General features: G+C 50.0%; 13 protein-coding genes across 13 annotated transcripts; 4 read left to right on the top strand and 9 right to left on the bottom strand.

Moving 5' to 3' along the window:
* Window position 1: 1 nt before the first annotated feature.
* On the bottom strand, window positions 2–1,794 carry MIND_00235400 (GPI transamidase component GPI16; the record flags this gene model as incomplete). Its single annotated transcript, XM_037359237.1, has 6 exons — window positions 2–378; window positions 427–672; window positions 720–881; window positions 928–1,313; window positions 1,362–1,545; window positions 1,596–1,794. 6 exons carry the CDS (start codon window positions 1,792–1,794, stop codon window positions 2–4), a joined length of 1,554 nt encoding a protein of 517 aa, XP_037224332.1.
* On the top strand, window positions 1,793–4,582 carry MIND_00235300 (uncharacterized protein; the record flags this gene model as incomplete). Its single annotated transcript, XM_037359236.1, has 12 exons — window positions 1,793–1,837; window positions 1,884–1,910; window positions 1,958–2,036; window positions 2,081–2,100; window positions 2,146–2,208; window positions 2,257–2,339; window positions 2,392–2,755; window positions 2,810–3,325; window positions 3,375–3,788; window positions 3,836–4,066; window positions 4,117–4,428; window positions 4,481–4,582. 12 exons carry the CDS (start codon window positions 1,793–1,795, stop codon window positions 4,580–4,582), a joined length of 2,256 nt encoding a protein of 751 aa, XP_037224331.1.
* Window positions 4,583–5,876: 1,294 nt separating this feature from the next.
* Window positions 5,877–7,802, bottom strand: MIND_00235200 (uncharacterized protein; the record flags this gene model as incomplete). Its single annotated transcript, XM_037359235.1, has 8 exons — window positions 5,877–5,923; window positions 5,971–6,031; window positions 6,078–6,987; window positions 7,040–7,054; window positions 7,105–7,193; window positions 7,244–7,324; window positions 7,372–7,470; window positions 7,524–7,802. The coding sequence occupies 8 exons, from the start codon at window positions 7,800–7,802 to the stop codon at window positions 5,877–5,879; spliced, it is 1,581 nt and encodes a 526-aa protein (XP_037224330.1).
* A 183-nt stretch (window positions 7,803–7,985) lies between these two features.
* On the bottom strand, window positions 7,986–8,881 carry MIND_00235100 (Methyltransf-25 domain-containing protein; the record flags this gene model as incomplete). The annotated part of the gene is made up of 2 exons (XM_037359234.1): window positions 7,986–8,602; window positions 8,653–8,881. The coding sequence occupies 2 exons, from the start codon at window positions 8,879–8,881 to the stop codon at window positions 7,986–7,988; spliced, it is 846 nt and encodes a 281-aa protein (XP_037224329.1).
* Window positions 8,882–8,994: 113 nt separating this feature from the next.
* MIND_00235000 (Methyltransf-25 domain-containing protein) lies at window positions 8,995–9,515 on the bottom strand (the record flags this gene model as incomplete). Its single annotated transcript, XM_037359233.1, has 2 exons — window positions 8,995–9,443; window positions 9,491–9,515. The coding sequence occupies 2 exons, from the start codon at window positions 9,513–9,515 to the stop codon at window positions 8,995–8,997; spliced, it is 474 nt and encodes a 157-aa protein (XP_037224328.1).
* Window positions 9,516–9,562: 47 nt separating this feature from the next.
* On the top strand, window positions 9,563–11,339 carry MIND_00234900 (uncharacterized protein; the record flags this gene model as incomplete). The annotated part of the gene is made up of 2 exons (XM_037359232.1): window positions 9,563–9,796; window positions 9,849–11,339. 2 exons carry the CDS (start codon window positions 9,563–9,565, stop codon window positions 11,337–11,339), a joined length of 1,725 nt encoding a protein of 574 aa, XP_037224327.1.
* Window positions 11,340–11,404: 65 nt separating this feature from the next.
* On the bottom strand, window positions 11,405–12,659 carry MIND_00234800 (NAD-binding protein; the record flags this gene model as incomplete). The annotated part of the gene is made up of 7 exons (XM_037359231.1): window positions 11,405–11,778; window positions 11,836–11,855; window positions 11,900–12,039; window positions 12,090–12,132; window positions 12,184–12,358; window positions 12,405–12,476; window positions 12,524–12,659. 7 exons carry the CDS (start codon window positions 12,657–12,659, stop codon window positions 11,405–11,407), a joined length of 960 nt encoding a protein of 319 aa, XP_037224326.1.
* Window positions 12,660–12,830: 171 nt separating this feature from the next.
* MIND_00234700 (uncharacterized protein) lies at window positions 12,831–14,263 on the bottom strand (the record flags this gene model as incomplete). The annotated part of the gene is made up of 2 exons (XM_037359230.1): window positions 12,831–13,566; window positions 13,614–14,263. The coding sequence occupies 2 exons, from the start codon at window positions 14,261–14,263 to the stop codon at window positions 12,831–12,833; spliced, it is 1,386 nt and encodes a 461-aa protein (XP_037224325.1).
* A 444-nt stretch (window positions 14,264–14,707) lies between these two features.
* Window positions 14,708–15,833, top strand: MIND_00234600 (TPR-REGION domain-containing protein; the record flags this gene model as incomplete). The annotated part of the gene is made up of 5 exons (XM_037359229.1): window positions 14,708–14,838; window positions 14,889–14,901; window positions 14,951–15,113; window positions 15,162–15,637; window positions 15,690–15,833. The coding sequence occupies 5 exons, from the start codon at window positions 14,708–14,710 to the stop codon at window positions 15,831–15,833; spliced, it is 927 nt and encodes a 308-aa protein (XP_037224324.1).
* A 572-nt stretch (window positions 15,834–16,405) lies between these two features.
* On the bottom strand, window positions 16,406–17,499 carry MIND_00234500 (Repressor of RNA polymerase III transcription MAF1; the record flags this gene model as incomplete). Its single annotated transcript, XM_037359228.1, has 2 exons — window positions 16,406–17,398; window positions 17,443–17,499. The coding sequence occupies 2 exons, from the start codon at window positions 17,497–17,499 to the stop codon at window positions 16,406–16,408; spliced, it is 1,050 nt and encodes a 349-aa protein (XP_037224323.1).
* Window positions 17,500–17,604: 105 nt separating this feature from the next.
* MIND_00234400 (SCP2 domain-containing protein) lies at window positions 17,605–18,202 on the top strand (the record flags this gene model as incomplete). The annotated part of the gene is made up of 4 exons (XM_037359227.1): window positions 17,605–17,754; window positions 17,816–17,983; window positions 18,035–18,121; window positions 18,176–18,202. 4 exons carry the CDS (start codon window positions 17,605–17,607, stop codon window positions 18,200–18,202), a joined length of 432 nt encoding a protein of 143 aa, XP_037224322.1.
* A 78-nt stretch (window positions 18,203–18,280) lies between these two features.
* MIND_00234300 (uncharacterized protein) lies at window positions 18,281–23,668 on the bottom strand (the record flags this gene model as incomplete). The annotated part of the gene is made up of 16 exons (XM_037359226.1): window positions 18,281–18,370; window positions 18,425–18,553; window positions 18,605–18,804; window positions 18,856–20,375; window positions 20,423–20,921; window positions 20,971–21,314; window positions 21,435–21,484; window positions 21,529–21,679; window positions 21,728–21,792; window positions 21,840–22,080; window positions 22,129–22,259; window positions 22,307–22,684; window positions 22,738–23,070; window positions 23,226–23,348; window positions 23,410–23,557; window positions 23,604–23,668. The coding sequence occupies 16 exons, from the start codon at window positions 23,666–23,668 to the stop codon at window positions 18,281–18,283; spliced, it is 4,467 nt and encodes a 1,488-aa protein (XP_037224321.1).
* Window positions 23,669–23,704: 36 nt separating this feature from the next.
* Window positions 23,705–26,125, bottom strand: MIND_00234200 (Flap endonuclease 1; the record flags this gene model as incomplete). The annotated part of the gene is made up of 3 exons (XM_037359225.1): window positions 23,705–23,893; window positions 23,951–24,169; window positions 24,218–26,125. The coding sequence occupies 3 exons, from the start codon at window positions 26,123–26,125 to the stop codon at window positions 23,705–23,707; spliced, it is 2,316 nt and encodes a 771-aa protein (XP_037224320.1).
* Window positions 26,126–26,757: the final 632 nt, after the last annotated feature.

Here is a 26,757-nt window from a genome sequence, read left to right as displayed (position 1 = left end):
TTCAACTCGGTACAGGGAGAACGATAAAGCGACGTGTCAAATAGTTGAACACACTCCCAAAAATGAACGCGATCAGTGAACAAGTGAAGATGATCACGTTATATGGCATGCTGAAGTCGGGGGTTGCGAGGTCGACCAGTAATGCAGGCGCATATATACGGCGTTGTGGCCGCCCATCTAGGCGAACAAAGACGGCAGGGGGCAAATCCCACCCACGTTGAGCGTCTGGCGGGTGCTCAGTGTAACGGAGGAATGCTTTGGTAATGTCCATGGTAAGTTTCAGCGTGCTTCGTGAGGGAATTTGCAGCACGATTTGGAACAAAGTTGCGCGAGAATGCGGAACAGGTGGTATATAGGTGATGTTTTGAAGGAGGTCGTCTGACAAACCATGTCAGCATGAGCGAATTGACGCGAGATTGAACCAACTTCGTGACACCCCGTCAACCTCGAGTGTTAAAGTATGCAGATAGAGCTGAATAATCCAAGGCATCGTTTCGAGGTAAGCAATATTAACTGGACTATCCTCATCATTTCTAAGCAACACCGAGAGTTGCCCATTGTCTTGCGTGTAACCCTTGAGAGTCCTTCGCACAGAAAATGTCGTCTCTGCAAGGCGAGTCGTACTGTATTGGAAGCCAGATGGCCAGTGTAGAGACACATCTAACGGTCCGGCTGGAGTTGTGAGAAAGACAGATCATGAAAAACAATAGAGCACATACATTGAACGACGTCGAAAATAGCATGTCCTTGATCAACAAGTGATGGTTGAGGGTTGATGGTATAGGGCACACCGAAGGGTAGAGCGACAACAATTTGGCTAGAAGTAGCGACGGGACATGATCTCTGGATTGTCCTTTCGAAGACTGAGGCGAAGGACCAGTCTATGATGAGATCAGCTAACATTCAGTTTACTCATGGACTGCTAGCCTCGGCTGCTTGACTGTGGTCTCAGAGGGTCGGAGATTGTCTGGAAGGTGAGCTTTACTTGCACGCCTTGCTGTGGAAGCCAGGAAACGTGAAGGCCCATGCCATGCCAGTCAGCATCAAAAAGACGATGTGGATTCAGTAGGGTGGCTATACCAGACAAAGATTTGCAAGGGAGGAGTTTGAGAAACGGAGTAAGATTTTCAGTGCAGACGTGTTCAGAGGGTAGAGAAGCGTGCCGAAGAGAGTGGGTAGAAGTTCGATTTGAAAGTGCACCTGGCGCAAACATCATAGTCGGCGAGGTAGTCCGTAGTTCATCGAGAGAGCCAAGTGACGCGCAGAAAAGACCTGCCAGAGCATTTCGCAAGCCGCGCCAACGCTCATCGACTCTGAGCAACTCTCTCAGTCAGTGCAAGTTATGATAAAGGAAAACATACGTCGAGACGGCCCCATCACCCATCCATGCCCAAAGCTCAGCGCCAGTTCCGACACCATCTTCATCAGGATAGCCCCAATGGTCGTAATTCCACTTTCCAGCGTTCAAGGTAAGATGCATTTCGGTGACCGCATATTCATGGAGGATCTGGCCCAAGGCAAGCGGAAAGAGGCTATAGTGTCGAGCTTCGAGTTGGCATTAGAAAGCTATACTATGAATGCAGACATTTTCATACGGTCATCCTGCGATGAGTGGTTCTGTGGAGTGGGCGGACTCGCGCCAACAAGAACAGTGGTGAAGGAGAATCGAGACGCGACTTTGCCGTCAGGGAGAGACCGGATATTGAGTTGCTCATCGAATACTTCGTTGTGTAACGAAAGGACTGCCAGAGGAAGGAATAATGAGAACCACAGGCGACGACATTTTGGGTTCATGAAAGCCGAACGTAACGGCGTTACGCGTTTGCCTTCCGCTATGGTGAGTAAAAGGCATCATCGTTCTTCCACGACTGATTCGTTTGCAGTCCGCAACGACAACCCCCACCGTCTGGGTGAGTATTGTGCCTCATATTATTGATATGCCTTGACGAGGTCTTAGACTGAGCATCGCAACCCAGAAGGTCGCACGTATTGGTTCAACCCCGCAACGAACGAAAGTGTCTGGGAAAAGCCAGACGGTCAGTTGCATCCATTAAACCCCGCGTTCGCTCACACTTTCCAGATCTCAAGACTCCATTCGAGGTACGCCCGATTCTTTTTTCCGGCCTTACATCTTATACTTCTTAGCGCGCTCTGAACCAAACCAAATGGAAGGAGTACTTCTCTGGGGGACGCAAATACTACTATAATGTGCATTCTTTTCAGCATAACTGTTGTTCCCCACTGATCTTGGAATAGACGGAAACGAAAGAGTCAAAATGGGATATGCCAGAAGAGCTCCTCCTCCTCCTGGAAAAGGTGGAAAAGGATTCAGCGCCGGCGTAAGCAAATTTCACTTGCATGACTTTTCTCTCTGAATTTTCGCTCTGGTAGTCCTCCGAAGCCACCTGCACCAGGATTTACTCCAGTTGGAAGTGGTGCTTTGGTGGCAGTTGGAAGCGAGCCACCTGTGCAGACCAATGGAATAAATAATTTGGCTGTGGGTCTTCATACTGGCGGTGTACCCTTTGCACCGACGCCTGCTCTTCCATCTCGTCCAAACTTACCAGATGATCCAATTGTCCCTCATAACGGTTTCAACAATTTTGAGGAAGGCGAAAAGGCATTCATCCATCTTCTACGGAAAGCTGGCGTGGATCCGACTTGGACCTGGGAAAAGACGATGCGCGCCATCATCACTGACCCGTTATATCGTGCTCTAAATTCCCTAGCGGAGAAAAAGGCTACTTTCCAAAAGGTGCGCCGTCACTAGATATCACTTCGAGAACACACTTATGGCATCTTCGTTTAGTACACCACCGAGCTTGCGGCCAAGGAGCAGCAAGAAAAGGAGGCACGACTCTCGAAACTCCGACCTGCTCTACGAAATATGCTCAAGGGCAATCCTAATGTGTTTCACTACACGACATTTGCCACGGCCGACAAGCTCTTTGCTCAACATCCGATCTGGCAACAGGCGCGTATTGAAGCCGAGCGGCAGCTCATTTTTGAAGACTATGTCTCAGAGCTCAAACAACGTGAAGTGCAAGAAACCAGGGCATCACGGACTCGCAGTGTCTCCAAAGTCGTTGCTCTCTTCAAAGAGCTCAATGTCGATGTTGTGACTCGATGGCGGGATGCTCAAGACCGATTACTGAAGTCAAGTGCGTGGCGGGACGATGCAGAGCTGCAAAAACTCCCGACACTCGATATTCTTCTTGCTTTTGAAGACTACAGTCGGGTCAGAGAAAGAGAATATGAGGAACAGACGCGTCGCACACAGGTGGAAAAGACCAGGAAAGAACGTAAAACACGGGAGGCATTCAAGGTGCGCCGTCTTCGACTGATTCATTCCGATTTTTTTTTGACATCAACAGGCAATTCTGGACGAATTAGTCAGTTCTGGGCAAATCAAAGCGCGGACCAAGTGGAAAGACGTCTATCCGCTCTTCAAATCTGACGAACGCTATCTCAATATGTTGGGTAACCCTGGGTCCAACCCTTTGGAATTGTTTTGGGACGCGGTGGACAAGTTTGATCAAGCTCTTGAAGAGAAGACCGCAGTTGTAGAAGAAGCAATAAAGAGATACAACATGGCGCTAACCAAAACGAGGGAGGGAGAGGATACCAAAATGGGAGATGTTGAGCAAGCAGACGAGTCTACCCATGGATTTGCTGTCGAACCAGAGACGAAAAAAGAGGAGTTTTTGTCTGTGGTGAAAGCAGGAAGCCAAGGTGATTCAGCCTTGGAGGCACTCAGCCCTGAAGATCTCCACTTTGTTTTCACATCGGTAAGTTTTCTGTTTTCAGTGGGTTGAGCAAGCTAAGCCGTAACCAGATGCAAGAAGTCATTGCGAAGAAACGCGCCGATGAAAAGAGACGCGCGGAGCGACGGATGAGACATCTTCAAGATGACCTTCGTTACGCCCTCAAGAAACTTTCCATACCATCCGAAACTGTCGAATACGAGGCAGCGGTGCCTTTAATGCAAGACCTTCCCGAATTTAAAGCGCTTGAAGACGAAGAGTCTCGCAAAGCTGCCTGGAACAAGTATATCAAGCGACAGAAGGTCCCTTTTATGCTCATTCACAAACCAAAAAAATATTGAATGGTCAACAGGAGCGGCAACGAGAGGTTGCTGAAGAGGATGATGCTGCGAGCGCAGGGAGTCGTCGTCGAAAAGAGCCTGCACGTGACCACGATCGAGACAGAGGCAAAGATTACGACCGCGCAAGTCGAAGCTACCACCGCCGTGACGATTATGACCACCGTTCCTCTCGAGACTATCGTCAAGAACGTGACCGCGACGATCGTGACAGGGACCGGAGGAGGGACAGACGGCGAGAGACATCAGTGAAGGACTGGGATGATTCACGCAGAGATTCGCGTCGTAGAAGCCGAAGTCCCCGAGGTGATGACCGTGCGGAAAAGGTTCGCATTATGTAATCGGCTTTCAAAAATACTGATTTTTTTGTTCTCTTAGCGAGCGAGATACGATGATTCCATGCAAGTGGACGAAAAGAATCCATCCGCGAGTAAGAATGGGAATGGGCGGGAGGAAAGTCCTGAAGAGGGAGAGATTTGACTTTGTTATTTGTGTGACAAACGTTGCTTGCTTTTGCTTCCTACTACATCATGCAAGCCACCGTCCCATGGCCAGTCTCGCCAGAATTTCAAGATGCCCTCGTTCTCGCTACCCAGCGCCACCAATCTCAGCCGCCGCAAAGTTCTCCGGTCTCCTCTCTTTCCACCAGTCATTCTGCTTCAATCATGATGAAGACTCGCGTCGCTGTCCGTGACAATACTTCACATCGTTTCCAGGTTGTACCCCTACGCGAGGCACCGAAAAATCGCGAGAACCTTACTCCCATGTTTCGTCCCTTGGGGGTTGGTCTTGGGTTGAATGTTGTGAGCAAGATTGATTCGACTTTTATTTTATTTTATGCATGCTCATTCAACATTGAGCCTATCAACCTCGCTTCCTCACCAGCATTTGAGAGAGTGCGCCAATCCACTCCACAGCACACTGGTCTGCCAGAGAAATCGGACACTCCCAAACGCAGTGACAAAGTAGCTCTCCGCGGTCTTCAAACCCGTTCTCGAGACACTCCAAATCGCAAGGAAAATAAAGACCCCAATGCTCAAACAAGCTCGCCGGCGAAACGCGTTCATCGCCCGCGAGACTATCCATCATCGGAATCCATGCAGCTTTCTACTCTCACACCATCTCATCGGAAACCTCAACTTGGCGAAGATACTGTTGTCATCAACCCTCTCGACTTTGACGAGGACCGAACCATCATTCTTGACTCCGAGTCTGTTCATGCCCATGCCCCAAGTTTAGACACACCAGTCAATCGCCTTCGCCATGCCAAATCTCCCAGTCTCGGTACTATTCACCACCTCTTGTCTCATTCGACAAGTTCGTCAGACGAAAACTTGAAGCCTCGGGTCAAATGCCGCAAACGTACCAACACCCTTTCCGTAGCCCACGCCAGCAACAAACGATATGGAGTCTACACGCCAGACAAGCTCGATTTCAGTCCAGTTGACCCGCCGTCTGTCATAGATCGACCTCTGTCAACCTACTCGTTCGGCGCTCTCTTGTCTGCCTATTCATGCGACTCTCTTTCGTCTGTCTATTCCCAAGAGTCGTTGATGGAATTCAGTACCCGTCCTCTGCGTGTCAAAGCCCGCCCTTTACGAATGGAAGGACCTTCTGACAAGCAACCACATCCAATCGTGTCCCAGCTCCTTCACGATGTAGAGATGGCCTTTGGAGATTGGCTTGAGGACGTTCACCACATCACTATCTAGAACCACTAGTAAATTGGAGACTGTAGATAATAGAAATACTCTAGCAACACCCAAATGTAGGACTACTCTATGCGAGGAATGCAACGTGGTTTGGGTCGGAGGAAGTCCTCTAGATCATGTCAATGTGCTCGCTGGCTGAATTACTTATTTCCACACCTTTATCTGGAATCTCATGGACTCCTCGGCCAAAAGGCCATGTAGGGAGGTAGCATATTTCCTGTGCTTGACAGTCAGCGACAGATAAAGCGAAACGACGGAATGACCTCAAAATTGCACGCTGGTCGACATCTGACCCAAATGCTCCAGTCAAGCCAAGACATCAGACCAGCCAGCGCGGAGTTCCAGTGTTGTACCAAAACTTCTTCGTTGTCCGAGTCTATTACGATCGGTGGACGGACAATTTCGTCAAGACCAGCATCAACGCCTTGGACCCACATGGAGACGACGATGCGGCATATTTCACGGTTTACTTGGTCTACAGCGCCGAGAAGCAAATGTTCTGATGCGGTCATTCGAGAGAGGATGGCTGAGGTTCGGTGAATGTAGGATGTGTGGGAGGTAGCGCAAAACTCGTATATTGGGGCTGCCCATGAGTTCCCTTTACCGGAGGGGCTGGCTGAATGTAGCAAGTATGGGGTGAGCATGATGTGGAGCTGCTTCATGACCCGCTGAGCTGTGTCGGTAGCATTAGTGGTGTTGTTGAGGAGATACTGGGCTATTTCGAGCCGGTCGGCGTATCGGTCAACGATCACTTTGAAGAGGGTGTCCCAGTCGACGCCTGTCGCGTTCCGAGATGGTATCCCAGCAGAAAGAACGCTTTCAAGACGAGCCAGGACAGAGTCAGCATCATCAGCGCTGATGCCCAGTAGGCGGTGGTCCCAGCGCTCCTGCCCAAAGCGGACAGGCACTAGACTGGGGACGAGTTGAGTGTCATAAAACGAAACAAGAGCAGTAAGGTCAAGCTGAATTCTCCGGTCGCCCGGATAGTGGTTATGCCACGAGCCTGAGTAGATTACCTCCGACGCAAGATCGGAGTTGGGTGCCAGATTCAAATAAGGGTCGCCTGGTGGGGGTCTTCTACGACCAGGTCCAGGGATGCCATTGCCCTCGCGCGTCAAGCTGGCGAGCGCAACGACGTCTACGCCCTCAGTGAAGTCGCAAAGCATTATTTCGCTATCGCAAAGAGTCAGCGCAAACGCACAAGCGGCCCAAGTCACGGTCATACAAATCCATTTCCATGCTAACAGATTCAAAGTCAATGTAGTCCAATTTGAAGACGAGAGACTGCACCGAACATATCCGTCCACTCCAAATTGCTTGCCCCAATGACATATGTCGATGATACGTTGACGCTCATCAAAGTACCGCTCGGGTATAACCTTTCATGAGCTCAGCATTATATAATACTGTAGGACAACATGGGCAGTACCTTGCCCCAAGCCACAATGTCTTGTGAATCCATGGGACCATCCCGCATCTTGGCGGCGCTAGAGCCATCGAAGTAGAGGATCTGGTTCTGTTGTTAGCAGATTGTTGGTCTGAAGCAACCGACACTACCTTCAGAGGCCGTGTTGTCGCCAGAGTGAGATGCCAGCAACCTTCTTCGGGTTTGAGTGTTCTGCAAAACATGAACGAATGCTCTGGGTCCGTAGCAACCTGAAATCCACGGTCAGAGTAAACTAAAAAAAATGGTAAGCGTGCGTATATACCCAGTCTGGCACTCCAGAACGAACATCAGGATCTCCTCGACCATGATAGAGCAAGGTTCCAACTGGGACTGTGCCTGGTATGAGGTTGTGGCCATTTCGATATCTTGTGTGTGTCCAATGAGTTAGCGCTGAGCTGACAGTGTCGAAGATGAGATTTCCGGTGGCGTTGACATTGGGGGGAACGTCTAAATCCCAAGCCGGTTCAACTTGGAAGAAGGGAGTTTGAGCAGCATTCACCACAAGGGCGATAGCGAACGCCACTACAACACGTCGAGACATGGAAGGAAAAGGCAAGGATAAGTCTTATCGACACCAAATTTACTTGGAATCAACGCTGATCAGCGCAGTCGCTGGTGACATGCTTACGCTTATGAAAGACGATGAGAGAGCAGTTTGGGTCAAGGGTTTGTTTGTCAAGTTCGTAGTGACGGACATGAGGAAGAATTGCTAGGCCTATACGGATCACACCGTGAAAACGCCAACCCAGCCGTCCATCGTCTCAACAGCTTTGATACCGCCAATCTTATCCATGCTAGCTTGGACTGCATCTCGCATAGCAAGTATGACTGCCTTTTCCCGATTATCCTTGACAAACTCCTCCACTTCTCGGGCGAACTCGGCTCCCAAGGTGAGTTGGGTCTCCCATATGCCGTCATGAACACCATTGCCAGGAGTGACCAGCGCTTCTTCAACAAGCTTTAGGCCAGCCTGAGCTGCGAGCTCCTTGATACGCGTCGGGGCTACCATAGTACGAATATTCGACTCAGATTCAGGCTTCCGACATTCCATTGCCGCTTGGGTGAGAGCAGAGAGGATATGGGTCGTCGCGTTGATGCCTGATAGACTCCACTCTGCGATGCAAACTTTTTGCGTCCGGGAAGCAAGAAAACGAAGCGTTTCCAAGATCAACTCCGGTGAATCAAAGTACCATAAACTGTGGGCAAGCACAACAACGTCCCATTGCGCGAGTGGATTGGTTTTGAGATATTTGAGAGGCTCGGATTGGATCCAGGCAATGCGAGGGCCAAGGGGCCCAGTAGAAATGGTGTTCTGAGCTTCTCCAAGTGTTGTCGGTGAACCTTGAAAATGCTAGTTTAGACAGCGTAAAAGTTGATGTGTGCGACCTAACCATAATCGAGGCGAGCCGGGTCAACAGCATCAACGTGACCAGTTGCACCAACAGCTTCTGCAAGTGCCAGTGTTGTGTCTCCCTGTCCACACCCCAACTCCAACACGCGAGCACCGTGACCGATTGGCCATTTTGCGATCAAATCTAGACGATATTGCGCCTGGGCAACGCTGGAGGTTGGGCCATAACCAGACAGGCTGGCAAGCTTCTCCGCAAGCGGGGTGGTCATTTGTGTCAATTGGAAGCAGAGCACTGGCCGTATTTATACCATCAGTCGTCGAGTCAAAGGAGACGGTACCGTTTTTTGGTTACCGCGGCAATATCACAAGTGGAAAGTGAAAATCAGGCCTGGTCATTAGTAGTTATTACATCCGACGAAAACTCGATGTCTCCAATGCGCAAACGGGTGTAGGGTTGTTTGTGCAGGATGAGCTTCTGGTAGCCTTTTCTCCGTTTTTTCTTGTACGTGTATTCCATCGCTCCTTTGGTGTGTTCTACGACCGTCGCATGAACTTTGACCCCAGTTGAGGCCGGAATAATCGGATCTCCACGCAATGTGTACTCGCGAGAGCCAAGTTCGTGAATGGAGGACAGGGCAACGAGGTCCCCAACTTTGACGTCACGTATTCGAGGTACAGTAAGCAAATCTCGAGGTGTTAAGATGTGCTTCTTGCCACCGAGAGTGGCGACAATATATCGAGATGGTTGAGACCGAATGAGTTGGAGGGCGGCGGAAGTTGAAGACGGGGTCGCAGTTCCAGTATGTAGCCACCGCTGGAAGCTACATCGAGCTGTGAGAATTTTTCAGCACAATTCCTGGTCCTAATTCGGAGCGCACCACTCCCAGTCGCCCGACTAAGCATGGATGAAAAGCGGTTTTGGTTTGTGTCACAAAGCGTGACAGTTCGTTATGGCGCCCTTGTTCTCCTCGAGTTCTATTACGCGTGTACTTGCTATCCCAGAGCTGCTAGATCTCATCTTCCGCTATTTGGACGACAAATCCAACACTTCCAATGCCTTAGTTTGCACGCAATGGTCTGAGGTGGCTCTCAACATTTTATGGAGCAACTTGAGCGATCTAGCGCGCCTCTTTCGGATTCTCCGACCACTGGAGAAAGTTGCAGGAGACAAAGATGCCGTATATGTGCGTTATTCCCCCACTAAACTTGACACGTATTCTAATAACGCTGTTGTAGGCCTGGAGTGTTGCTCCAGACGCAAGTGACTGGAAGAGACTTGAAAAATATACGCGGCGGGTTCGAAGACTTATCTTCGATGCCGACTATGGTACTCCCCTTGAAGCCTCAGTATTTGAGGACGCGAGTCGGACGCGTACTAGCTTAGCTATCCTTCCCAACCTTGTTTACCTGGACTGGCGCGCTCCCTTGCCCCTGTCGGTCATCTTCATGTCCAGTCACGTGAAAACATTCATACTCTGGATGCCTCAAGACGAAACAAGTCCAACAGCCGAATTCAGGTCCTTCTTCCGCGATGTCACCACGCGAATGCCCAATCTCACCACCCTTGACATCCGCACAATTATTCCAATGCACGACATCGAGGACGATATGGTGTTCCTCTTTGAAAGCCTGACCAAGCTCCGCAAGGCCGTATTTCCTCGTTACCATGTAACAACGCGTATCGCGGAAACATTGGCTCGACTGGAGGATTTTGGCTGCCTTGAATTCCAGTACCACCAGGACCAGGGAATCGGGGACCCCGATGACACTTCCAGTGTTTTCCGCCCCAAACTACAAATGGGGGCATTCCCATCCCTTTGGGATGTCTCCATGACTGTTACGCTAGACGACGCGCTTGCTTTCATGAAGCAGCCTTTCTCGCCGACAAATCTCACGACCCTCTATGTGGATTCCGCATTAATCGAGTCGCCTTCAATTGTTCAGGAATTCCTGGAGAGTTTATCAGACTCTTGCCAGCTCTTGGAAGGGCTCGGAATCCTCGCTCATATTGATAACACGGACAACCGGCAACTCTCTGATATTCCTTCAGACTTGCGCATCAACTTTTCCAATCTACAACCACTGCTCGTTTTTCCCAACCTCGTCACATTTGAACTTATCCACCAATTCCCATTGGATTTGACTATTGACAACATCCAGCAACTAGCGCAATCTTGGCCGTCGTTGCGGAAACTTATACTCAACAACGAACCCGCGGTTTCAGACCACTGCGATCTGACACTTGGGGCTTTGCTACCTTTCGCCACACACTGTCGCGAGCTGGAACACTTGGGCTTATTCATCAATGCCTCGTCGGGTGATCTTCCCTCGGCCTATGCAGCCACAACATACCAACTTAAACCATTCGCTAAATTGCGACGTTTATCGACGGGCACTTCACTCATCTCCGAGCCTGGCGAAGTCGCGCTATTCCTCAGCCAGATATGTCCTCTTGGCATTGCGCTCGATTTCGGCGTGACCTGGGACCACGCTGCCCCAGACGACTCTGAGTCCGATACTCTCGAGCGAATCGATGCTATCGGTATACGGTGTGACAAGTGGGCCAAGGCTAGAGAGCATTTGCCCTTGTTGACCAAACTTCGCGCAGAAGAACGTAGTAGGACTCGCCTTCTGACTGAGGAAGTGACCGACCTGCGAATGCGCAGCTCGGTTCTTCTCGATACCCTTCAAGCTGGGCGCGGGGAAGACAGCTGTATCCCACTTTGATTGTTTTTTTTTTTTCTGCTTTGGCATGCTTTCTGAGTAGATTTATAAGTCACGAATAAATTATGCTACGTAGGATGTTCCCAGCCCAAAAGGTCCTTTGCTTTTGCGCAGTTGAAGAAAGACCCTCTTCCCGAGATTGCTCCGTTTTTCATTTGAACAGTTGGGTAGTGCTCCTTTATGAGTTCCATAGTGTCCGTGTCTGTCATGGTATCTGGTGCAACGATGAAGAAAGCCTCTGCCGCTGACGGCCACCGCTCGGTTGGCTTAGTCACAGCCAGCATGAACGCCTCAGCAGCAGAATCTTCTTGGACGTAGCCCCACAAGTCGTGTTTAGCGTTGTACGTGTGTTCTCGCTCATTGGCGAAAGTGCGGTTTGGCACGGACCAATGCAGTCGTAGGCTTGCAACACGCATGTCTGGGTATCTTCTCACGATGGTTTCTGGGGGGGGCGGGGGTTACGATAAAAAAACTCCCGGAAGGTCAAATGGCCACTCACTGGCCTGTAGTTCACATATTCTGCAGGGCTTATCAGACGTAAAGAGGGTGAGTCCGAGACGTACACTTTCGAGAGCCCATACGGTTCGTCAGGCTCAATTGGATGCTCCTCATCGAGGGGCAGATATTCTAGCACTGGCTGTTGACTGAACACAAGCGTCACCACGTTGACAGAAGAGGCCTGCGCGACGCGCTTTATCCCAAGCTACACCACACAATCATAAGAAAACCGCGGCGAAACCAATCCTGACATACCTCTGCTGCAGCGCGAAGGATATTCCAGGAGATAACGACATTGCTACCCGTCCATTGTTGAGCCCCCCAAAACATTCGAATAAGGGAGTCTCACATGTTATGAGTGGCCACCTTGTAGTCAGTTGGGTTGGGGAGCGCAGCTAGATGCACAATTGCGTCGCAACCGGACAACGCCTTCAGGGTTGCATTGTAGTCGGTTAGGTCAGTTTGGAGAAACGAGAAGTTGTCTCCGAGATCTAAATCATTGGCAGTTGCAAGCGGCGAATGGTCTGTACATATTAGCCGGCTCAGTCGTCCAGTTGCACAGAAACTCACCAATCCCAACAACATGGAATCCATGGGCAAGTGCCCCCAATACCACCCTTTTCCCCACCGAACCATTGCTTCCTTTGGATGTTCAGGCTGGCACAGATAGAGCAACGGGTCTGACGGACCAGTCACAGCAATTCGTGGTAGTGGCCGGCCCACTTGGAGCGAGCTCGGTAAAAGAGTCGGGGCATTGATATAGTAGACCAAGCAAGCTATGCCGACAGCGAGCAAAGGGAGTAGCTTTAGAGCAATGGAGCTCATAGCCAGCAATCTGGGTGAGCGTTCAAGGAAGACACAGGTTCAGAGGGGGTGATGGTCGTGATTGGTTATTATTCAAGTAGATTATATGTACTTCGAAGCAAGGTATCAAGTCTAAGCAAGAAGGTAGGTATCCACGAACAATTTTAATCTATATGAAGCAATGAGATGGTATTACAGCATCTGGTTCTCTGTTCCTGTTGGGTCAAGAGTACGGTTCTGTCGTGGACGACGGTTGCGGCACTTTTTGAAAGCCGGCTGAAGCTTTGGAGGTGGTGGTGGTGGTTGGGCAATTTCTGGCCTGGGTTGCCAGAAAGCGGGAGGACCAGTGGAAGGTCGTTGCTCCCATCGTTTCTCGAGATAGGCGCGACGAGCGGCGCCTTCAAGAACAGGAAGTTTTGCTGGAACGAATGCATTTGCGTTTGGATTCAGCGTTGCAGTGGTTTCTGCGCTCGATGGTTCACTCGCTAGGACAGGATGATTGCAAATGGAGGGAGTCGCCAAATTAGGTGCTGGGCTGACGGTCATTCCACCATTGGTAAAGAGAGTCGCATACAAGTCAGGCGGCACAGTGAGCGTATGTTGGAAAAAAGGTATGGTTGGACTAATCGATTGGGGAATGTTGTTGTTGCATGTGGTGACCATCTTCAATTGGTTGAAGAGAACGGGGTCGAAACAATAATGCCAGTTAGGTGCTGGGAGTTGAGTCATTGTCAAAGCAGTAACATTATTCTCTTGAGTCGAAGACGTATCCACTGGCAATGCCGGCTTCATCATGGGTGGTAGGTGCTGGGTAAACAGCGCGCGTGGAATGGAGACATGGAGGTGTTTCGAAATAGTTTGGCTGGTTGTCGTTTTCCAGAAAGACAGGAGTTTGGATAAACACGACACTAGGAAACTTGCTGGTGGGCTATACTCGTTGAGAATAAACGCAACTTGAAAGGAGAGATTACACACGTTTCCTCCGAGTCGCCTGGCGTCAAATGAATGTCGGCAGCGACGATGATGACGAGCCCCGAGAAGCCAGTAAGTCTGGGAAGCGGAAGGTGGGTCGTTCGTAGTGTCCACAAACCAGTGGGCGTATGCTGTTTAATGCCAAACACAAATATACCTCTGATGCGCTGAACGCAGGTTTTGATGAGTATCGACAGAAGATGCCACGACGACGCCACACAAACAAGAGTGCTCAAGATGACCAAGGTCATCATCGCAAGGGAGAGACTGGAGTGAACGAAACGCAACAAGTGGCACACCGTCACGACCAGGCCAATGACGGTATAGAATATGGCCATTACGAATAGAGAGGCGCAAGCGAAAGCCAGGCCACTCTTTTTATCGCGGCGACTCAGAAGAGTCCATTGATTGACCACCTTAGGCCATTTCTCCTCGTAGAAAGGGAGAACGAATACAACTGCCACAAGGCTGAAGTATAGAGAGATTGCGCCACGAAGGAGCAAGAATGGGAGGAGATTAACCATATCAACGATGAGGACGAGGACCTCGAGCGTCATGTTAACAGTGTCAACCATAGCCCAGAGAGAGAGAAGGGAGAAGATGAGGGTCAAGAGGCCGAAACTAGTATCTAGGTCAAAGTAGGCAGTGAGCATGGCGTTGGGATACGCGTAGCAGCTTCTCAGATGTGGTCAGGACCAAGAGAGAGGAAGATGTGACATGTGTTATGCGCGTCTTACCACAGCCTGTCACATTCGCGTGACATCCGCATTTCTCCTCGTCACGTGCTCGCGCAATTCATAGCCTCCAAATACTTCTGCCTAGAAATAAAAATCCAAAGCGTGCACAACACAAGACCTCGCCTTCTCAGATGCGTCCGACTTCTTAGGAAGTTAAAAGGTTTCTGCCATATCAGATCATCCTTTTAAGGAGTTATTCCTCTTTGGAGAGCAACTTCAGTGTCACTGACAACTACTTCAAGCTTATCCCGCTTCTTCATCGAGAACATTAAGGACGGTGACAAAGAAATATACTGGCAGGTGATAATGGGCTTGAGAGGTCGTTGGCAAAAAATATTTCTCACGCTGCCGGCAGCTCTCATGTCCCGGAAACCACAATACTCACTTGCTCGACTAAACGACTCTGTGCTAGGCGTATGGGGTCTACTATTGCCGCAATCGGAGGGTTTGGACCACCTACTTCGACTGCTCTCAACCTGGAGCGGCACCGAGTTGCGTATTGCGTCTCAATTTCAATCAAGTGTTAACCTTGAAATCGCAGCAAATTCTTCACGGTAGACGAATGAGCAACTTGCTCTAAACACCCGACTCAACTCTTTTCAGCTTCTCCAATCCACATGTAAAATCCTGGTTCCTCTACTCCATCTTCGCGCTCGCCTTCAGCATCGCGCGGGTCTGAGCAGGGTGGCCACCAGCAGTGCTGCGACTGGGTTTAGTAAATTTGCGAGCATTATAAGTGACTCTCAGATGCTCGGGCGGTTTTGGGGTAGATTCGGTGCAAACTATCAGTATTTTTTTACTAACAATCCATTAGGTCTCCTTCAAATCTTCCAATGGCTGATCTCCCTTGAACGGACCCAGCAACCCACTCGAAATCTGCTAACAATCGAGCGTCTTCAAGGCTGGTCAATGCTCGGCTATTACCCTCTTGAGCATCTCAGCTATCTCCGCACCCACGACGTTATTCCCGCCTCCGTCTCCTCGCCAGTATCTATTTTTGACTCCACCGCAAAGCCAATATCCCTCGACTCAGGTTTTCTCTCACGTTGGTCTTGCCGCTTCTGGGCATCTTATATCGTCCTCCAATTCGCGCATTTGCGTGAAGATCGCCAATTGTTACAATTCCAACAACGCGCGTTACGCCGTAAAAGTCGAGGCACAGTCACTGCTGCAGAGAAACAGGATCTGGCTCGAAAGTGGGATGCATACTTCAGTGGATTGCTTGTGAATGCCTGTAATCTTCCACTTGCCCTCCATTGGTCGATAGACGGAGGCTTAATCAAGAACTCGGTATTTTATATCCAATTCTTCCAACTTTGTCGTGACTGACCATTTTTTCCAGCTTGTCGTTGATATACTGTCCTTTATTGCCGCAGTAGTATCCTTCCGAACGGGATGGAAAGCGACCGCGTTACCTTCCGTCTCTCCCCCATTGCCAGACATTTCCGATTTGGCGGCCCCGCCGATTGAGCACCCAGCGACGTAAATTCTGAAATATTATATGGCTGTAGAATCGTTGTTTTCTGTACTGGCAAACTTTGTGCATGATGTCGATCCGGACTGGCCGGTCCTGGAATAGCCGGTAGCTGATTGATGGCTTGACTCATTTGGGTCATCGATTTCTGGTTTTGACCTTGACCTCTTGCACCACCGTTGTCCCAACCTTAAAGGCCACGAGGCAAAGTGCTTTTGCTCTCCCCCATCAAGCCTTATGCCTTGGATCTTGATGCTTCATGCTCATCGATATGCCCACGACTCCGAGACAAGTTTTTCTCTCTGTGCCAAGTTGACGTGTCCCGCGATCACGGAATAGAATTGAGCAAGTAAGTTGTCGCATTGGTACTAGACTAACAAAATATCTGAAGCAATAGAGCATACACGAATATAGGTGAAGATATGTTACTCGGGTGAGTAGTGGTACAAATTCAGACACAACAGGCTAAAAAAGAGTCCTCAGATCAGTAAGATACAGACAACATGGCGCTGGCAAAGCGATTCAACACTCTGGTCAAATAGGAAAAGAGGAAGAGCCAATGAACTTACGAAGATCAGTAATGCTCAAAGGCCCAAAGCACGGGCGCCAGCGCCAGCGCCGCCCTCCCATCCCAGAAAGCGCTCCTTCTGAGTCTTGGAGTGAAGTGCATCAAATTCCTCGTCACTTGTCCAAGAACGGTTCAAGCCACGACTACGCGCCCAGATGGAAACGAAAAGAATGCGCTTCAATTTTCGATTCAAGAAAAACCAGTGAGATGACCACAGCAAAGTTCCTCGACGCTTGTAGGATGGAGTGAAGCCGCTTGAGAGTGCAGCAACTCTTGGTGTTGCTACACTATACCGACTTCTGGCACGGTTTGGTGGTTTGATTTCGTCGACGTCATAGTCATCAAACTGGAACAACTCTTCGTCAGACGAGGACCCCTCTTCATCGTCGGGTGAAATGTCAACCTCGTCATCGGAAAAGTCACTGGCATGCGGGTCCGACTCTATCTCTGGTGCATATGAGAAGACCTCGCATTCTTTCAGGCCAATAACTTCGTCAATGAGGCGAAACAACGTGGGATGCGTGCCTGAGACAATAGGTGGTGGGGCGAAGGGACTCCGCAAAATTGAGCTCAGAGGTGAAGAAGAAGTGGGTTCAGAAGAGGGAAAGGCGTCAGATGAGCTTGGTGGGTAAGATGAGTAAGTGCGCGGGGCGGTCATTCCCGCTCTGTGTGGGGCGACCAGTGTTGTGCTTAACGCATTTAACACAGAGGCCCCGCTTTCCTCTTTGTTGAACTGGCTTGGCTGGATATTCGAAAAGTCGTAGTCCGGGAACGCGTTGTTCAGCGTTGATATGAGGAGGTAGAGTGTCTTTCTTGATGATTCCTTGCCTATCGGACCAAAGGGTGTCATTTCGGCCTCACGGTCGAGCCCAGTCCAGCTTGGAAGCGGTGGGGAGTTGGATACGTCGGTTTGGTAGCTTTGTTCGAGCGATTTGAACAACTTCTTGTCTCGCTTTATCTGCTTGCACGAGTAGGCTTCGATGCGGGTATGGACAGAGCATTCAGGTCCCTGAATGGTCAGAGTCAAGACCAAGGGCATACTACTCTTCATACCTCATGGTTGAGCGCCTCAGATAGATTAGCGAGTGTTGGACAATCGAGGAACTTCATTGTCGGGTTGTGGTCTTAGCCAAGCCGAAGCCTTGCCAAACAAACAACGGCCCGAATGATCACCGGTTCCCCACTCCAGATCATTTTGTGTTTCTCCCCAAAACCATGTCCGACCTCAAAGTTGACGGCTTCCAGGCATGTATCTTAGCGCCACAATCGGCCAAGCTTTCTAACCTCCTATGCCAGTCCTCTGACCTCATTGCTGCTATCAATGAGCAGTTCAGCACCATGAGCGACACAGAAAAGGCTGCTCAGGTCAAAAAGGCACGCTCGTTTGCACCCTCCCGCATCGCTGGTGCTCTACTTACTCTCCCAGGTGAACGGCATTATCGAGCTCGAAGTCACCAACGCAGACAAAGTCACCACGACATGGACATTGGATCTGAAGAAGACTGGCACTGTTTACCTCGGCAAGGCAAAGACCAAGGCCGATGTTACGGTCATCCTATCAGACGAGACTCTTGTCGGACTTGCAACTGGCAAGGTACGTTGAATGCGTTCAGTTGGACTGACTGTTACTCATCTTAAACCACAGCTTAACGGCCAGAAAGCTTTCATGACTGGCAAACTCAAGACGAAGGGCAACATGATGCTTGCAACAAAACTCGATGGTGTGCTCAAGGTTGGCGTCCATTTAACTTCCCACTCCCATATGTGGTCTCACCGTGGCCTCTAGGCGGGCAAGCCTAAAGCGAAGCTGTAATGGATTCACCGAATTGTTAGTGAACGGACGGATATCATTATAAGGTTCTACATGTACATCCAGAATAGTCATAAGTGCTCAGAACATCCCAAAAAGACCCCGTTGGCGGCGAGGAGCGGGTTGCGCGTCAGGTCGCAGTGTCGACAGACTGTTCAGCTGCTTCATAACCTATAGAAAAACCAAGTCAGCCAATAGTAAGACTCAGCCAGTTCTGCTAGTTACCTCTTCAAGTTTGTCTTTCCGGTCCTGTAGATCTAGGTGACGTCGCACGACTGGATTTTCACGTGCAAACTCGACAATCTCCTTCCGGTCAAGGTCGTACAGTAGCCGAGAGTCAATTTCACGAGGGAACTTGACCCCAGTTTCGTCAATCAAGGAAAGACCATTGCTTGTGAAACTTACCTGATAGAAAAACTGATCCAGCAATTCGATGCTGATGAACATGGCGGATGTGTAAGCGAGTTTGTCCGCGACCACGTTCAGGAATGCTTCAGGACAGAATACCTCGCTCTGAGGACCCGCTTTGCAACGTTTCGACTTCAACGCTGCTAGTCGAAGGCGTAATATTCCCAGTCGGTCGTTGTACATGATAGCATGACGAGCTGAATAACAAGTGAGCCAACCAGGGAAAAGTCGACGGAAATTTAACTTGCCATCAATAATCTGGGCTGGAGGATAGCGATAAGATTCGGAGGAATCCGTGTCGTCTGAAGACCCTTCCAATCGCTTCATTTTCCTTTCTCGCTCTCTCTCCTCCAAGCTTTTCACATAGCTGACTAGCCCACCCAGCCGACGACTCCCACCAACCTTTTTGCGAATATCCTTCAACTTGGACTCACACATTACGACTTCCTTCTCGAACAAGTCAATCGCCCGCTCACGGCCAAGTTCCCATTCTCGTGGCTCCACCTCGACCTCATACTTGAAAGGCTTGATGCAGTTCTCTACCTGGTCAGAGGTAACGCCTATCCTATCCCTCAAAATGGCGTGCGAGAATTGGATCAGTCGCTCTGATGCTCGGGGGTGGAAAGTGAATGGTTCGCCCGACGCGATGGTGTCAATAAGTCCTCGAAGGCCGTCGGCAATGAGCAATGTCGAGTCACGACCCACTCCTGATTTTGTCAGCAACGAAGATGCCGCTTCGAGTTTGTGTCGCCAGTACGGCTCGACGTCCTCTGGCTTTAGACGAGGATCCTGGGCAATTGTACCAAGCTCAGGAGCCCGTTTGTCCAGCCAGTAAAGCTGCTCCAAAACATCCATAACCTTTTCGTCAAGCATATTCTTGAGTTTTTCGCGAATAGCTGGGCGGCGGAATTGCTGCGTGAATTCCTTGAATCGCAGTTTAAGAGCATCCATCGTTTCCGCAACATACGATTCGGCGGTTATTCTTTGATCGTTGTACTGAACCTTGAATTGGTAGGTCGCTTCTTCCAGCTCTAGCTGTACAGCGTTGGTGATTCCATGTAGCGAGGAGGCCATAGAAGATTCAAGAACTTCCATAAGACGGCGACGCAAAGTATCAGTCCCTACCATCAGAGAGGTAGAGCTGCCGAATACCTCTCGATGGGAGGAAAAATAGTCGTTGGACACCGTCAAGGCGGTGGAGTCGCGTTTGGACGTCTTGGCTGCCTTTGTTACGACACCAACATATCCCAAATGGAGAGGATACCTGTTGCCAGCGAGAATGCCTGCTCCTTGTTCAGGAGTAACCAGATCCATTTTAGTGATAACCCCCAATGTCCGCAGACCGAGTGGGTCAACTTTGCGACTGGCCCGCAAAGCCGGTGAATTGGCAAGATCGACATCCGCTGCACAGACCGCCAGGACGATATTTGGCTCCCGGATGTATTTCTCGCATAAACCCGCAATTTTCTCCTTCAACTCTTCCGGTTGGTCAAGAGAAGCAAGTTGGATGTAGCCCGGTAGGTCGATTAAAGTCAAGTCAGGCACGTTTGGAGAGTAAATTCGTAGATCAATGGGCTCTGCAGAGACTGCTTCGGAGTCGGGAACAGCGAGATTGAGGTCAGTCAGAGTGCGTTGAATAACGGTGAAGTCGGTTATTTTTCCCAATCCAAGGGCGGGGAATTCGCCATACTCGACAGCTTTGCCGTCTGCAGGAGATGTGTGAACGAGAGTAAGTTCAATGGGGCGTCGTGTAACCATGTTGTTTCCCCTGGTATAAGGTTATGGTGGTACAGAAAAAAAATCAACACCACTTACTTGGGTAGAAACTCGTGTCCAACAATCGACTCGAGAACAGAGCTCTTGCCCGAGCTCTGACTCCCAATAACAACGATACTGGGTAGCTTGAGGGCATCACTCTGGTCAATGCTCAGCAGCATGCTCCGTATCTCAATCAATTTGCGGGTGAGATGCATTAGGCCGTTGCTGCGACCGTCGATTTCGTCTGATCTGTTCTTGGGCTCAGACGGGGAAGACATGGTGGCGGCTACCAGAGCAGCAATTGCTGCTTGGTCTGTGGGTGGCCGTTCATTGGAACCCTCAGGCTCACCCTCTTGCTGTTGCTCCTGCTTTTGCTTTCGCCTCTCTTTCGCTGCCTGGAACAGGTCCTTCAAAAACTCTGGCGTTTCGAGTTTAGGCAGGTTTATGTCGGAGACTCGAGAAGAGACAGTCTTGAGCGAGTCGGAAGCAGTATCGAAGAGGTCAGTTGCCGTATCTTGGACTGAGTTCATCCATGCAGTCGAAGTCTTGCGAAATTCTATCGCGGCTCAGACACTCCAAAAAGCGTGCTGATGTCAAAGACATACCTTCGAACTTGTAGTTAGCGTAGCCAAAGCTGCCAGCTCCAATAGTAGCGCCTGCAATAGGAACGCGGAATGCACGAGCGATGAAACGAGGAATGGATGAGTAGGAGATCGCCCTGATGTGCATATTTCTCAAGGCAGCTGGGTTGGGTTGGGCATAGCGCCTCCGGAGGGAACCTGCTCCAATCATAGTGGTGAATTGGCGATGGACTGGTCGGCTTGAGTCCGCAACGCGTCGCGAAGGAACGGCTAGTCCATAAGTAAAGGCCTTGAAAGTTGGAAGGATAGGTGGTATCTTGCGACGAATGTTTGAGTACATTTCCAGCGGAGACCGCCGTTGTCGCCGTCTGGACGAAAAAGTATGTGGTCAAGTTGCCGAGACGCGTGATGACGCCGACGCTGATGGCAAATTTGACAAGAGAGAAACAAAAGTAAGATAAGTACAAAACACACGCCATTACAACTACCTCCTCGTCTTAGCTTTCTTACCACCACTAGATTCCGCCTTATCGTCACCCTCAATAGACGTCAGTGGAATCCACAACATAATATTAGACCCACTTTGCGTTTGGTGCCTTTCTTGACGGGCTCCTTCTTGGCCGGAGATTTCTTTTCTTTCGGTTTTACTGTGAAGAATCCATCCAGTCGCCCTTGCTGTTTCGCGTTCAGGAACTTGGTCAACTTCTCAACACCCTTGCGAACACGTTCTTCACTGAAGCAAGTTTTAGCAAATAAGGAATGCCAACAGAGAGAATTAGACCTGAACCCCTTCTCGGTGACTAAGAATTGCAGCAGCCCATCTAGGTCGGGATTCTTCCACTCCAGCTGTAATAAATGTGAGGTCCAGCAACGGTGTAATTAGCTGTCCATACCTCAACTTCGTCGGCTGGTGTCACATCTGGCTTTTCAAACAACTTTTTTGCTTCCTCCCATGGCCACTCCTCCGGGATGACCATACCACCCTTGGCCTTTCCTTTGCCCTTCTTCTTTGCTTTTGGCTTGGGTTTCGGCTCTTCGTCCTCATCATCCTCCGAATTTTTCTCGACATCTGAAGTTGGCGCAGGCTCCTCTTCCTCCTCAGAGTCCGAAGGCACCGCCGCTCTTTCTGCAGCTCTAAATTGATTCGGTCATCACGATGCTTGGATAGTGTGAACGACATACTTTCCACGCAGGTGCTTTACCACACCCTCGAGGCCACCGTGCTCCCGAATGAGTTTCAGAGCAGATTTTGGACCAACACCCTTTATTGGTTCGAGATAGTCGCATCCAAGAAGAATGCAGAGGTCAATGAACTGAGCACATGTCAAAATATTGCGGATTGTGTCTAGATATAACCCACCTGACTCATGTCCATGTCTAAACCGTCTAATGCGGCTTGCAGATTAATCTCGCTGATAGGTTGCTTTTTAGCTTCAGAGAATGTAAGGTGGCGGAATAGGATAGGAGCGGAGAAAGTAAGAGTGTCCATGTCTTCTGAGCCAGCCGCAAAGACCTTGCCACCACGAGCAAGTTCTGCACATTGGGCTTCCGCTTCCGAAGGCGCTACAATGACCGGGATTCCCATGAGCTTGAGGAGTCGCCGGCATTCCTCGTTATGTTCACGCGTAACTTTGACTTGCCGACGCGAGAATTTGTCGACATCCTCCGCTGTGCCGACTTCTTTGGCCTCTTCCCCACCTTCTTTTGCCTCTTCGCGCCTCTCAAATCGTTTTGATAGCTAGAAAAGTATGGTCATACAAAAAGAAGCAGAAACGCGAATGGCCAACTCACGACCCCCTTTTTAAGCTCTGGCGGTTTGCCGTCGAAGACATAGGCAGGTTTTATACCGTTCTCAACGATTCGGATAGTGCGATAGAAGAAACCCATAAGATGGCTTGTCGTTTCTCCAGCATCGTTTGTTAGAAGTTCGCCGTCTTTTTGTCGGACAGCGATGAGGAACTGGTAAATGGACATGGAGGCGTCGATGGCAACTTTACGGCCAAAGAGCGTCTTTATTTCGTGTTCCTTTATCGCATTTGGCGCGTGCTCAGAGAGCAGACCAGTCAGTCCCTTGATACCCATGGTCGGTCGTGGTGAATGCAGACGCGTGTGGTCACGTTGTGACTGTCATCGTTTCGCCCGTAATTCGCAGATAAAATGGGTCATAATTTGGCTAGATGTTCTACACACAACTTTTTTAGACCGTCTCTCGTCGTTGCCCTCATTGAGGCACTGGTTCTACTTTGTCGCTCAACAAAAACATGAGTATAACCACCGACAGCCGATGGTGCGGGCTGTCCTGCGACGAATACCGCGACTTCGTAGCTCACTGAGGACGTGCCAAGTTTGGTCACTCGTAGTCCCAGATCTAAGACTTGAGGAAACGACACTGGCGCAAAGAACTGCCAAAATTCGGACCGGTCAGTCCAATAACCGGATTTTGAGTAAACAATGTGGATTTACTTCGCACCAGGAAGAGACTACTAGTCCTATAGTAGGGCTCGTAGCTGGGTCTTGCCCACAGTGCTCTTGTAGATAGGTGTTGATTATTGAGTCGAACCACAGATAGTAAGCCGCATTATTTGCATGCTGGTACTGGTCGTTGTCACTCCTAGCGTAGCTTGAATTGAATGGTTCAAACACTGGACAAAACCTACCATCTGGTTCTATAACTTAGCTCGAAGGGATAGTCTTGTCTTTGACGTTTCTTGAGTTCACTCATGGGGGTTTGATACAGAAAGTGATGGTACAATTAACGCTACACTTCGTTTCGTAGAATGATGCTAAAGCAAAGTTCACACCACGGCTTCCCGTCCCTCTCAAAAAATGCAGGCGTCTCGAAAGGCTTAGCACAGCTTGTGCAACAAAAACATGCCCAGCACCACTTTCCGCCCAATGCTTCAACAGCCTCGTCATCGTCTCGAATACTCCGCTTGCATTTCTTGCACTTGGGAAATCGTAAGCGCACATGACAGGCCTCACAGTAAGGGTAGCCCTTATATACTGTGAAACCGACATCATCTGACATGAAAGCACCGTCCCCAGAGAATGCTAATTCGCCTTTGATTGCAGGTTGTGACGGAGGTAAAAATGGGTCCCCGCATTCTGAGCAAAAAAAGTGCTGCTCGTGATACGTTCGTTTTCCAAGCTCGGGGTCATCAAGCGAGATAAACCTCTCATCTACTATTGGGGTCTTGCAACTGAAGCATCGAGGTGCAAAGTGCTATGCTGGATCAGGACGAAAACACGATAAATTCAACCTAGGACTCACCTCATGATAATCCAGATGACAGTAAGCGCGTCCATCGCGTTCATAGCTACTCACGTGCTCTAGATTTTCGCTACAAACACAACACACGAAGCATTCTGGATGCCAACGCAGCCTCATAGCGTTGACAATGCGACCAACAATGTACTTGTTGCATCCACCACATGCAATGCCTCGAAGTTGTCTAGTATTCGGGGCAGTCGCAGGAAGAACCCGGGAGGCTGAGGAGGAGGAGGGTAACCCGCCTGAGAAGCTAATCCCCGGAACTTCGTAGACTTCAGGGGTCGATTTCGGTTTTGTGTCGACTTCTTCGATAGAGATAGAAGGCCCCTCGTCATCTGGTAAATTGATTTTGATGTTCACTGAAGGTGGACTGTCATCTGGTAGCGAGATTATGGGGACTGATGGGGGGGAGGAGCTGGTGATGGTGAAAGAAGGAACAGCTGACTTCGGGGTTGATGGTGGGTCGAAAGTCAAGGTGGGGACCGGTCGGGCGGACGAAAAAGTCGGTGATTTGAGAGGGGAGCTCGGGAGACCGGTAGCGCTTGACGTAGATGAAGAGGTTCTCCGCATGTTAGAAACGGGGGGTGAATCTTCAAGATCGCCAATTTCGCGTTTCATGTTACTGCTCCCAGGTGTACGGGGTAACGGAGGAATCCCAACAGGCCATCCGTTGGGTTTTCCGTGGTGATTGGCCAGCCCAGCAGCAGCAAACATAAGCGTCCGACTACTTCCTGAATTTTGCATTGCCGCTGGAGCGCTTCGTCCCTCAAAAGCAGAATTGCGCATCGGAGGTGGTTGGGGAAGTGTAGATGTAGTTGCACGAGTGTCCATAGAGGGAGGTCTCGGTAGATCCCGAATGCCGTAGCTAGGAGAGACGGGAGAGGTGATACTTTCTGATTCTGACCCAGAGTCAGATTCAGAGTCATCTGGCCTGGTGCTCTCTGTTACACTCGTTCTCGTCTCAGCCTCAGACCCTGATTCCGATTCCGATTCGTCATCGTCTGAAGGCTCAGGCGAAGGTGTGGGCGACTTTTCTGTAACAGCGGAGGCAGGCGAACGGATGTGTAGAGAGCCACCTCGTTTGAGCCCATTCTCTGCTGATGGGGCAGCTGGAGTCTTTGAGGGAGTCGGAAGGGGACGACCGGAAGATGAGCCTGACGCGGTTCCATTATTGGCGAGACCGCGTTTCCACAAGGGTACAAATTTCCCGCCTTCGATTTGTGGTGGTGGACCAGAAAGTAAATTTTTGAAATCACTCGATTTACTGATCGTGGAAATAGGCGGTGGTGGTTCGGCTGGCTGGGGTGGAACATCTGTCCATGACCCAGAGCCACCAGTGAATCGGGGAGGGGAAGCGCGTCGCCGCGGAGGAGAATGACTGCGTTGTTCATGAGGAATTGAAGGTCGACCAAGATCAATAGAGTGATGCTTTGCACCGTTTCTTTGTATTGGTGACTGGATCGAGGATGAAGTTGGTGTTGGCAATGGACGAGAAGCCACCGGTATTGGATTAGCAGGGCCTTGTGGGAGTGTTTCTGCGCGTCTTGGAGCTGGAAGAGGCCGTGCTGCTGGCCTGGACTGGGTTTGGGTTTGAACTGCCTGCGCTTGGGCTTGAACTGCCTGAGCCTGCCAAGCAGACGGCGCGATTGGAGGCGGGTTACCATACGAATGATGAGGTACAGAATGAGAATGGGTATGGCCTATCGATCGGGGTCGCAGTGGCTGAGCATGATGATGTGGGTGCTGATATGGCTGCTGTGGATGTTGGGGGGTATGGTATTGTTGAGGATGGGCATAAGGCGAGTACTGCTGGGGTTGTGGCTGGAAATGGCTTTGGGGATATTGCCGTGGATCATAAGATTGTGGGTAAGCTTGTGAGGGTGGTTGTTGTTGGTAAGGATACGACATGGATGCGGACAAGACAAGAACGGATGACAGGAAACGACTACATAAGGCAAGTAACGCACTGTCACCCCGAACTTTTCTCTTTCTTTCCGTCACCACAACAATTGAGTACGCTAGCCAGCTGCAGTAAGTCTCAATATACTTGTCATATCTCTCCTCGGATGAAACCAGTACGGATGTAGAGTCAAAGACTCGTTGTCCGAGAGCGCAAAACCTCGTGTGGACTCTTCCGCATGCCTTCCTACTGATCTTTTTCTTGATTCAAGCTGTCCTCTTTTTTACTGCATGCTGATCTTCTCTCTTCAGGCCTTGACTTGTTGTAGTATCTTGTCTCTGTAGTTCATCTGTTTTTGTCGTCAGAATAGATTTTGTGACCCCGTGACCACTCCCAATCTCAATCTTCACCTCACGATGCGGTATTACCAGCAAAAATATCCCGAAGTCGATGAACTCGTTATGGTTCAGGTGCAGCACATTGCAGAAATGGGAGCCTATGTGCGACTATTGGAATACGATGGGATTGAGGGCATGATCCTCTTGTCCGAGCTTTCTCGTCGTCGTATTCGCTCTGTCCAAAAGCTCATCCGTGTTGGGCGAAACGAGGTCGTAGTTGTTCTCCGTGTCGACAATGAAAA

Source organism: Mycena indigotica (assembly GCF_014461135.1).
Source record: "Mycena indigotica strain 171206Taipei chromosome Unknown Mind.scaff0002, whole genome shotgun sequence".
Taxonomy (NCBI): Eukaryota; Fungi; Basidiomycota; class Agaricomycetes; order Agaricales; family Mycenaceae; genus Mycena; species Mycena indigotica.
This window is presented reverse-complemented; position numbering and strand designations above follow the sequence as displayed.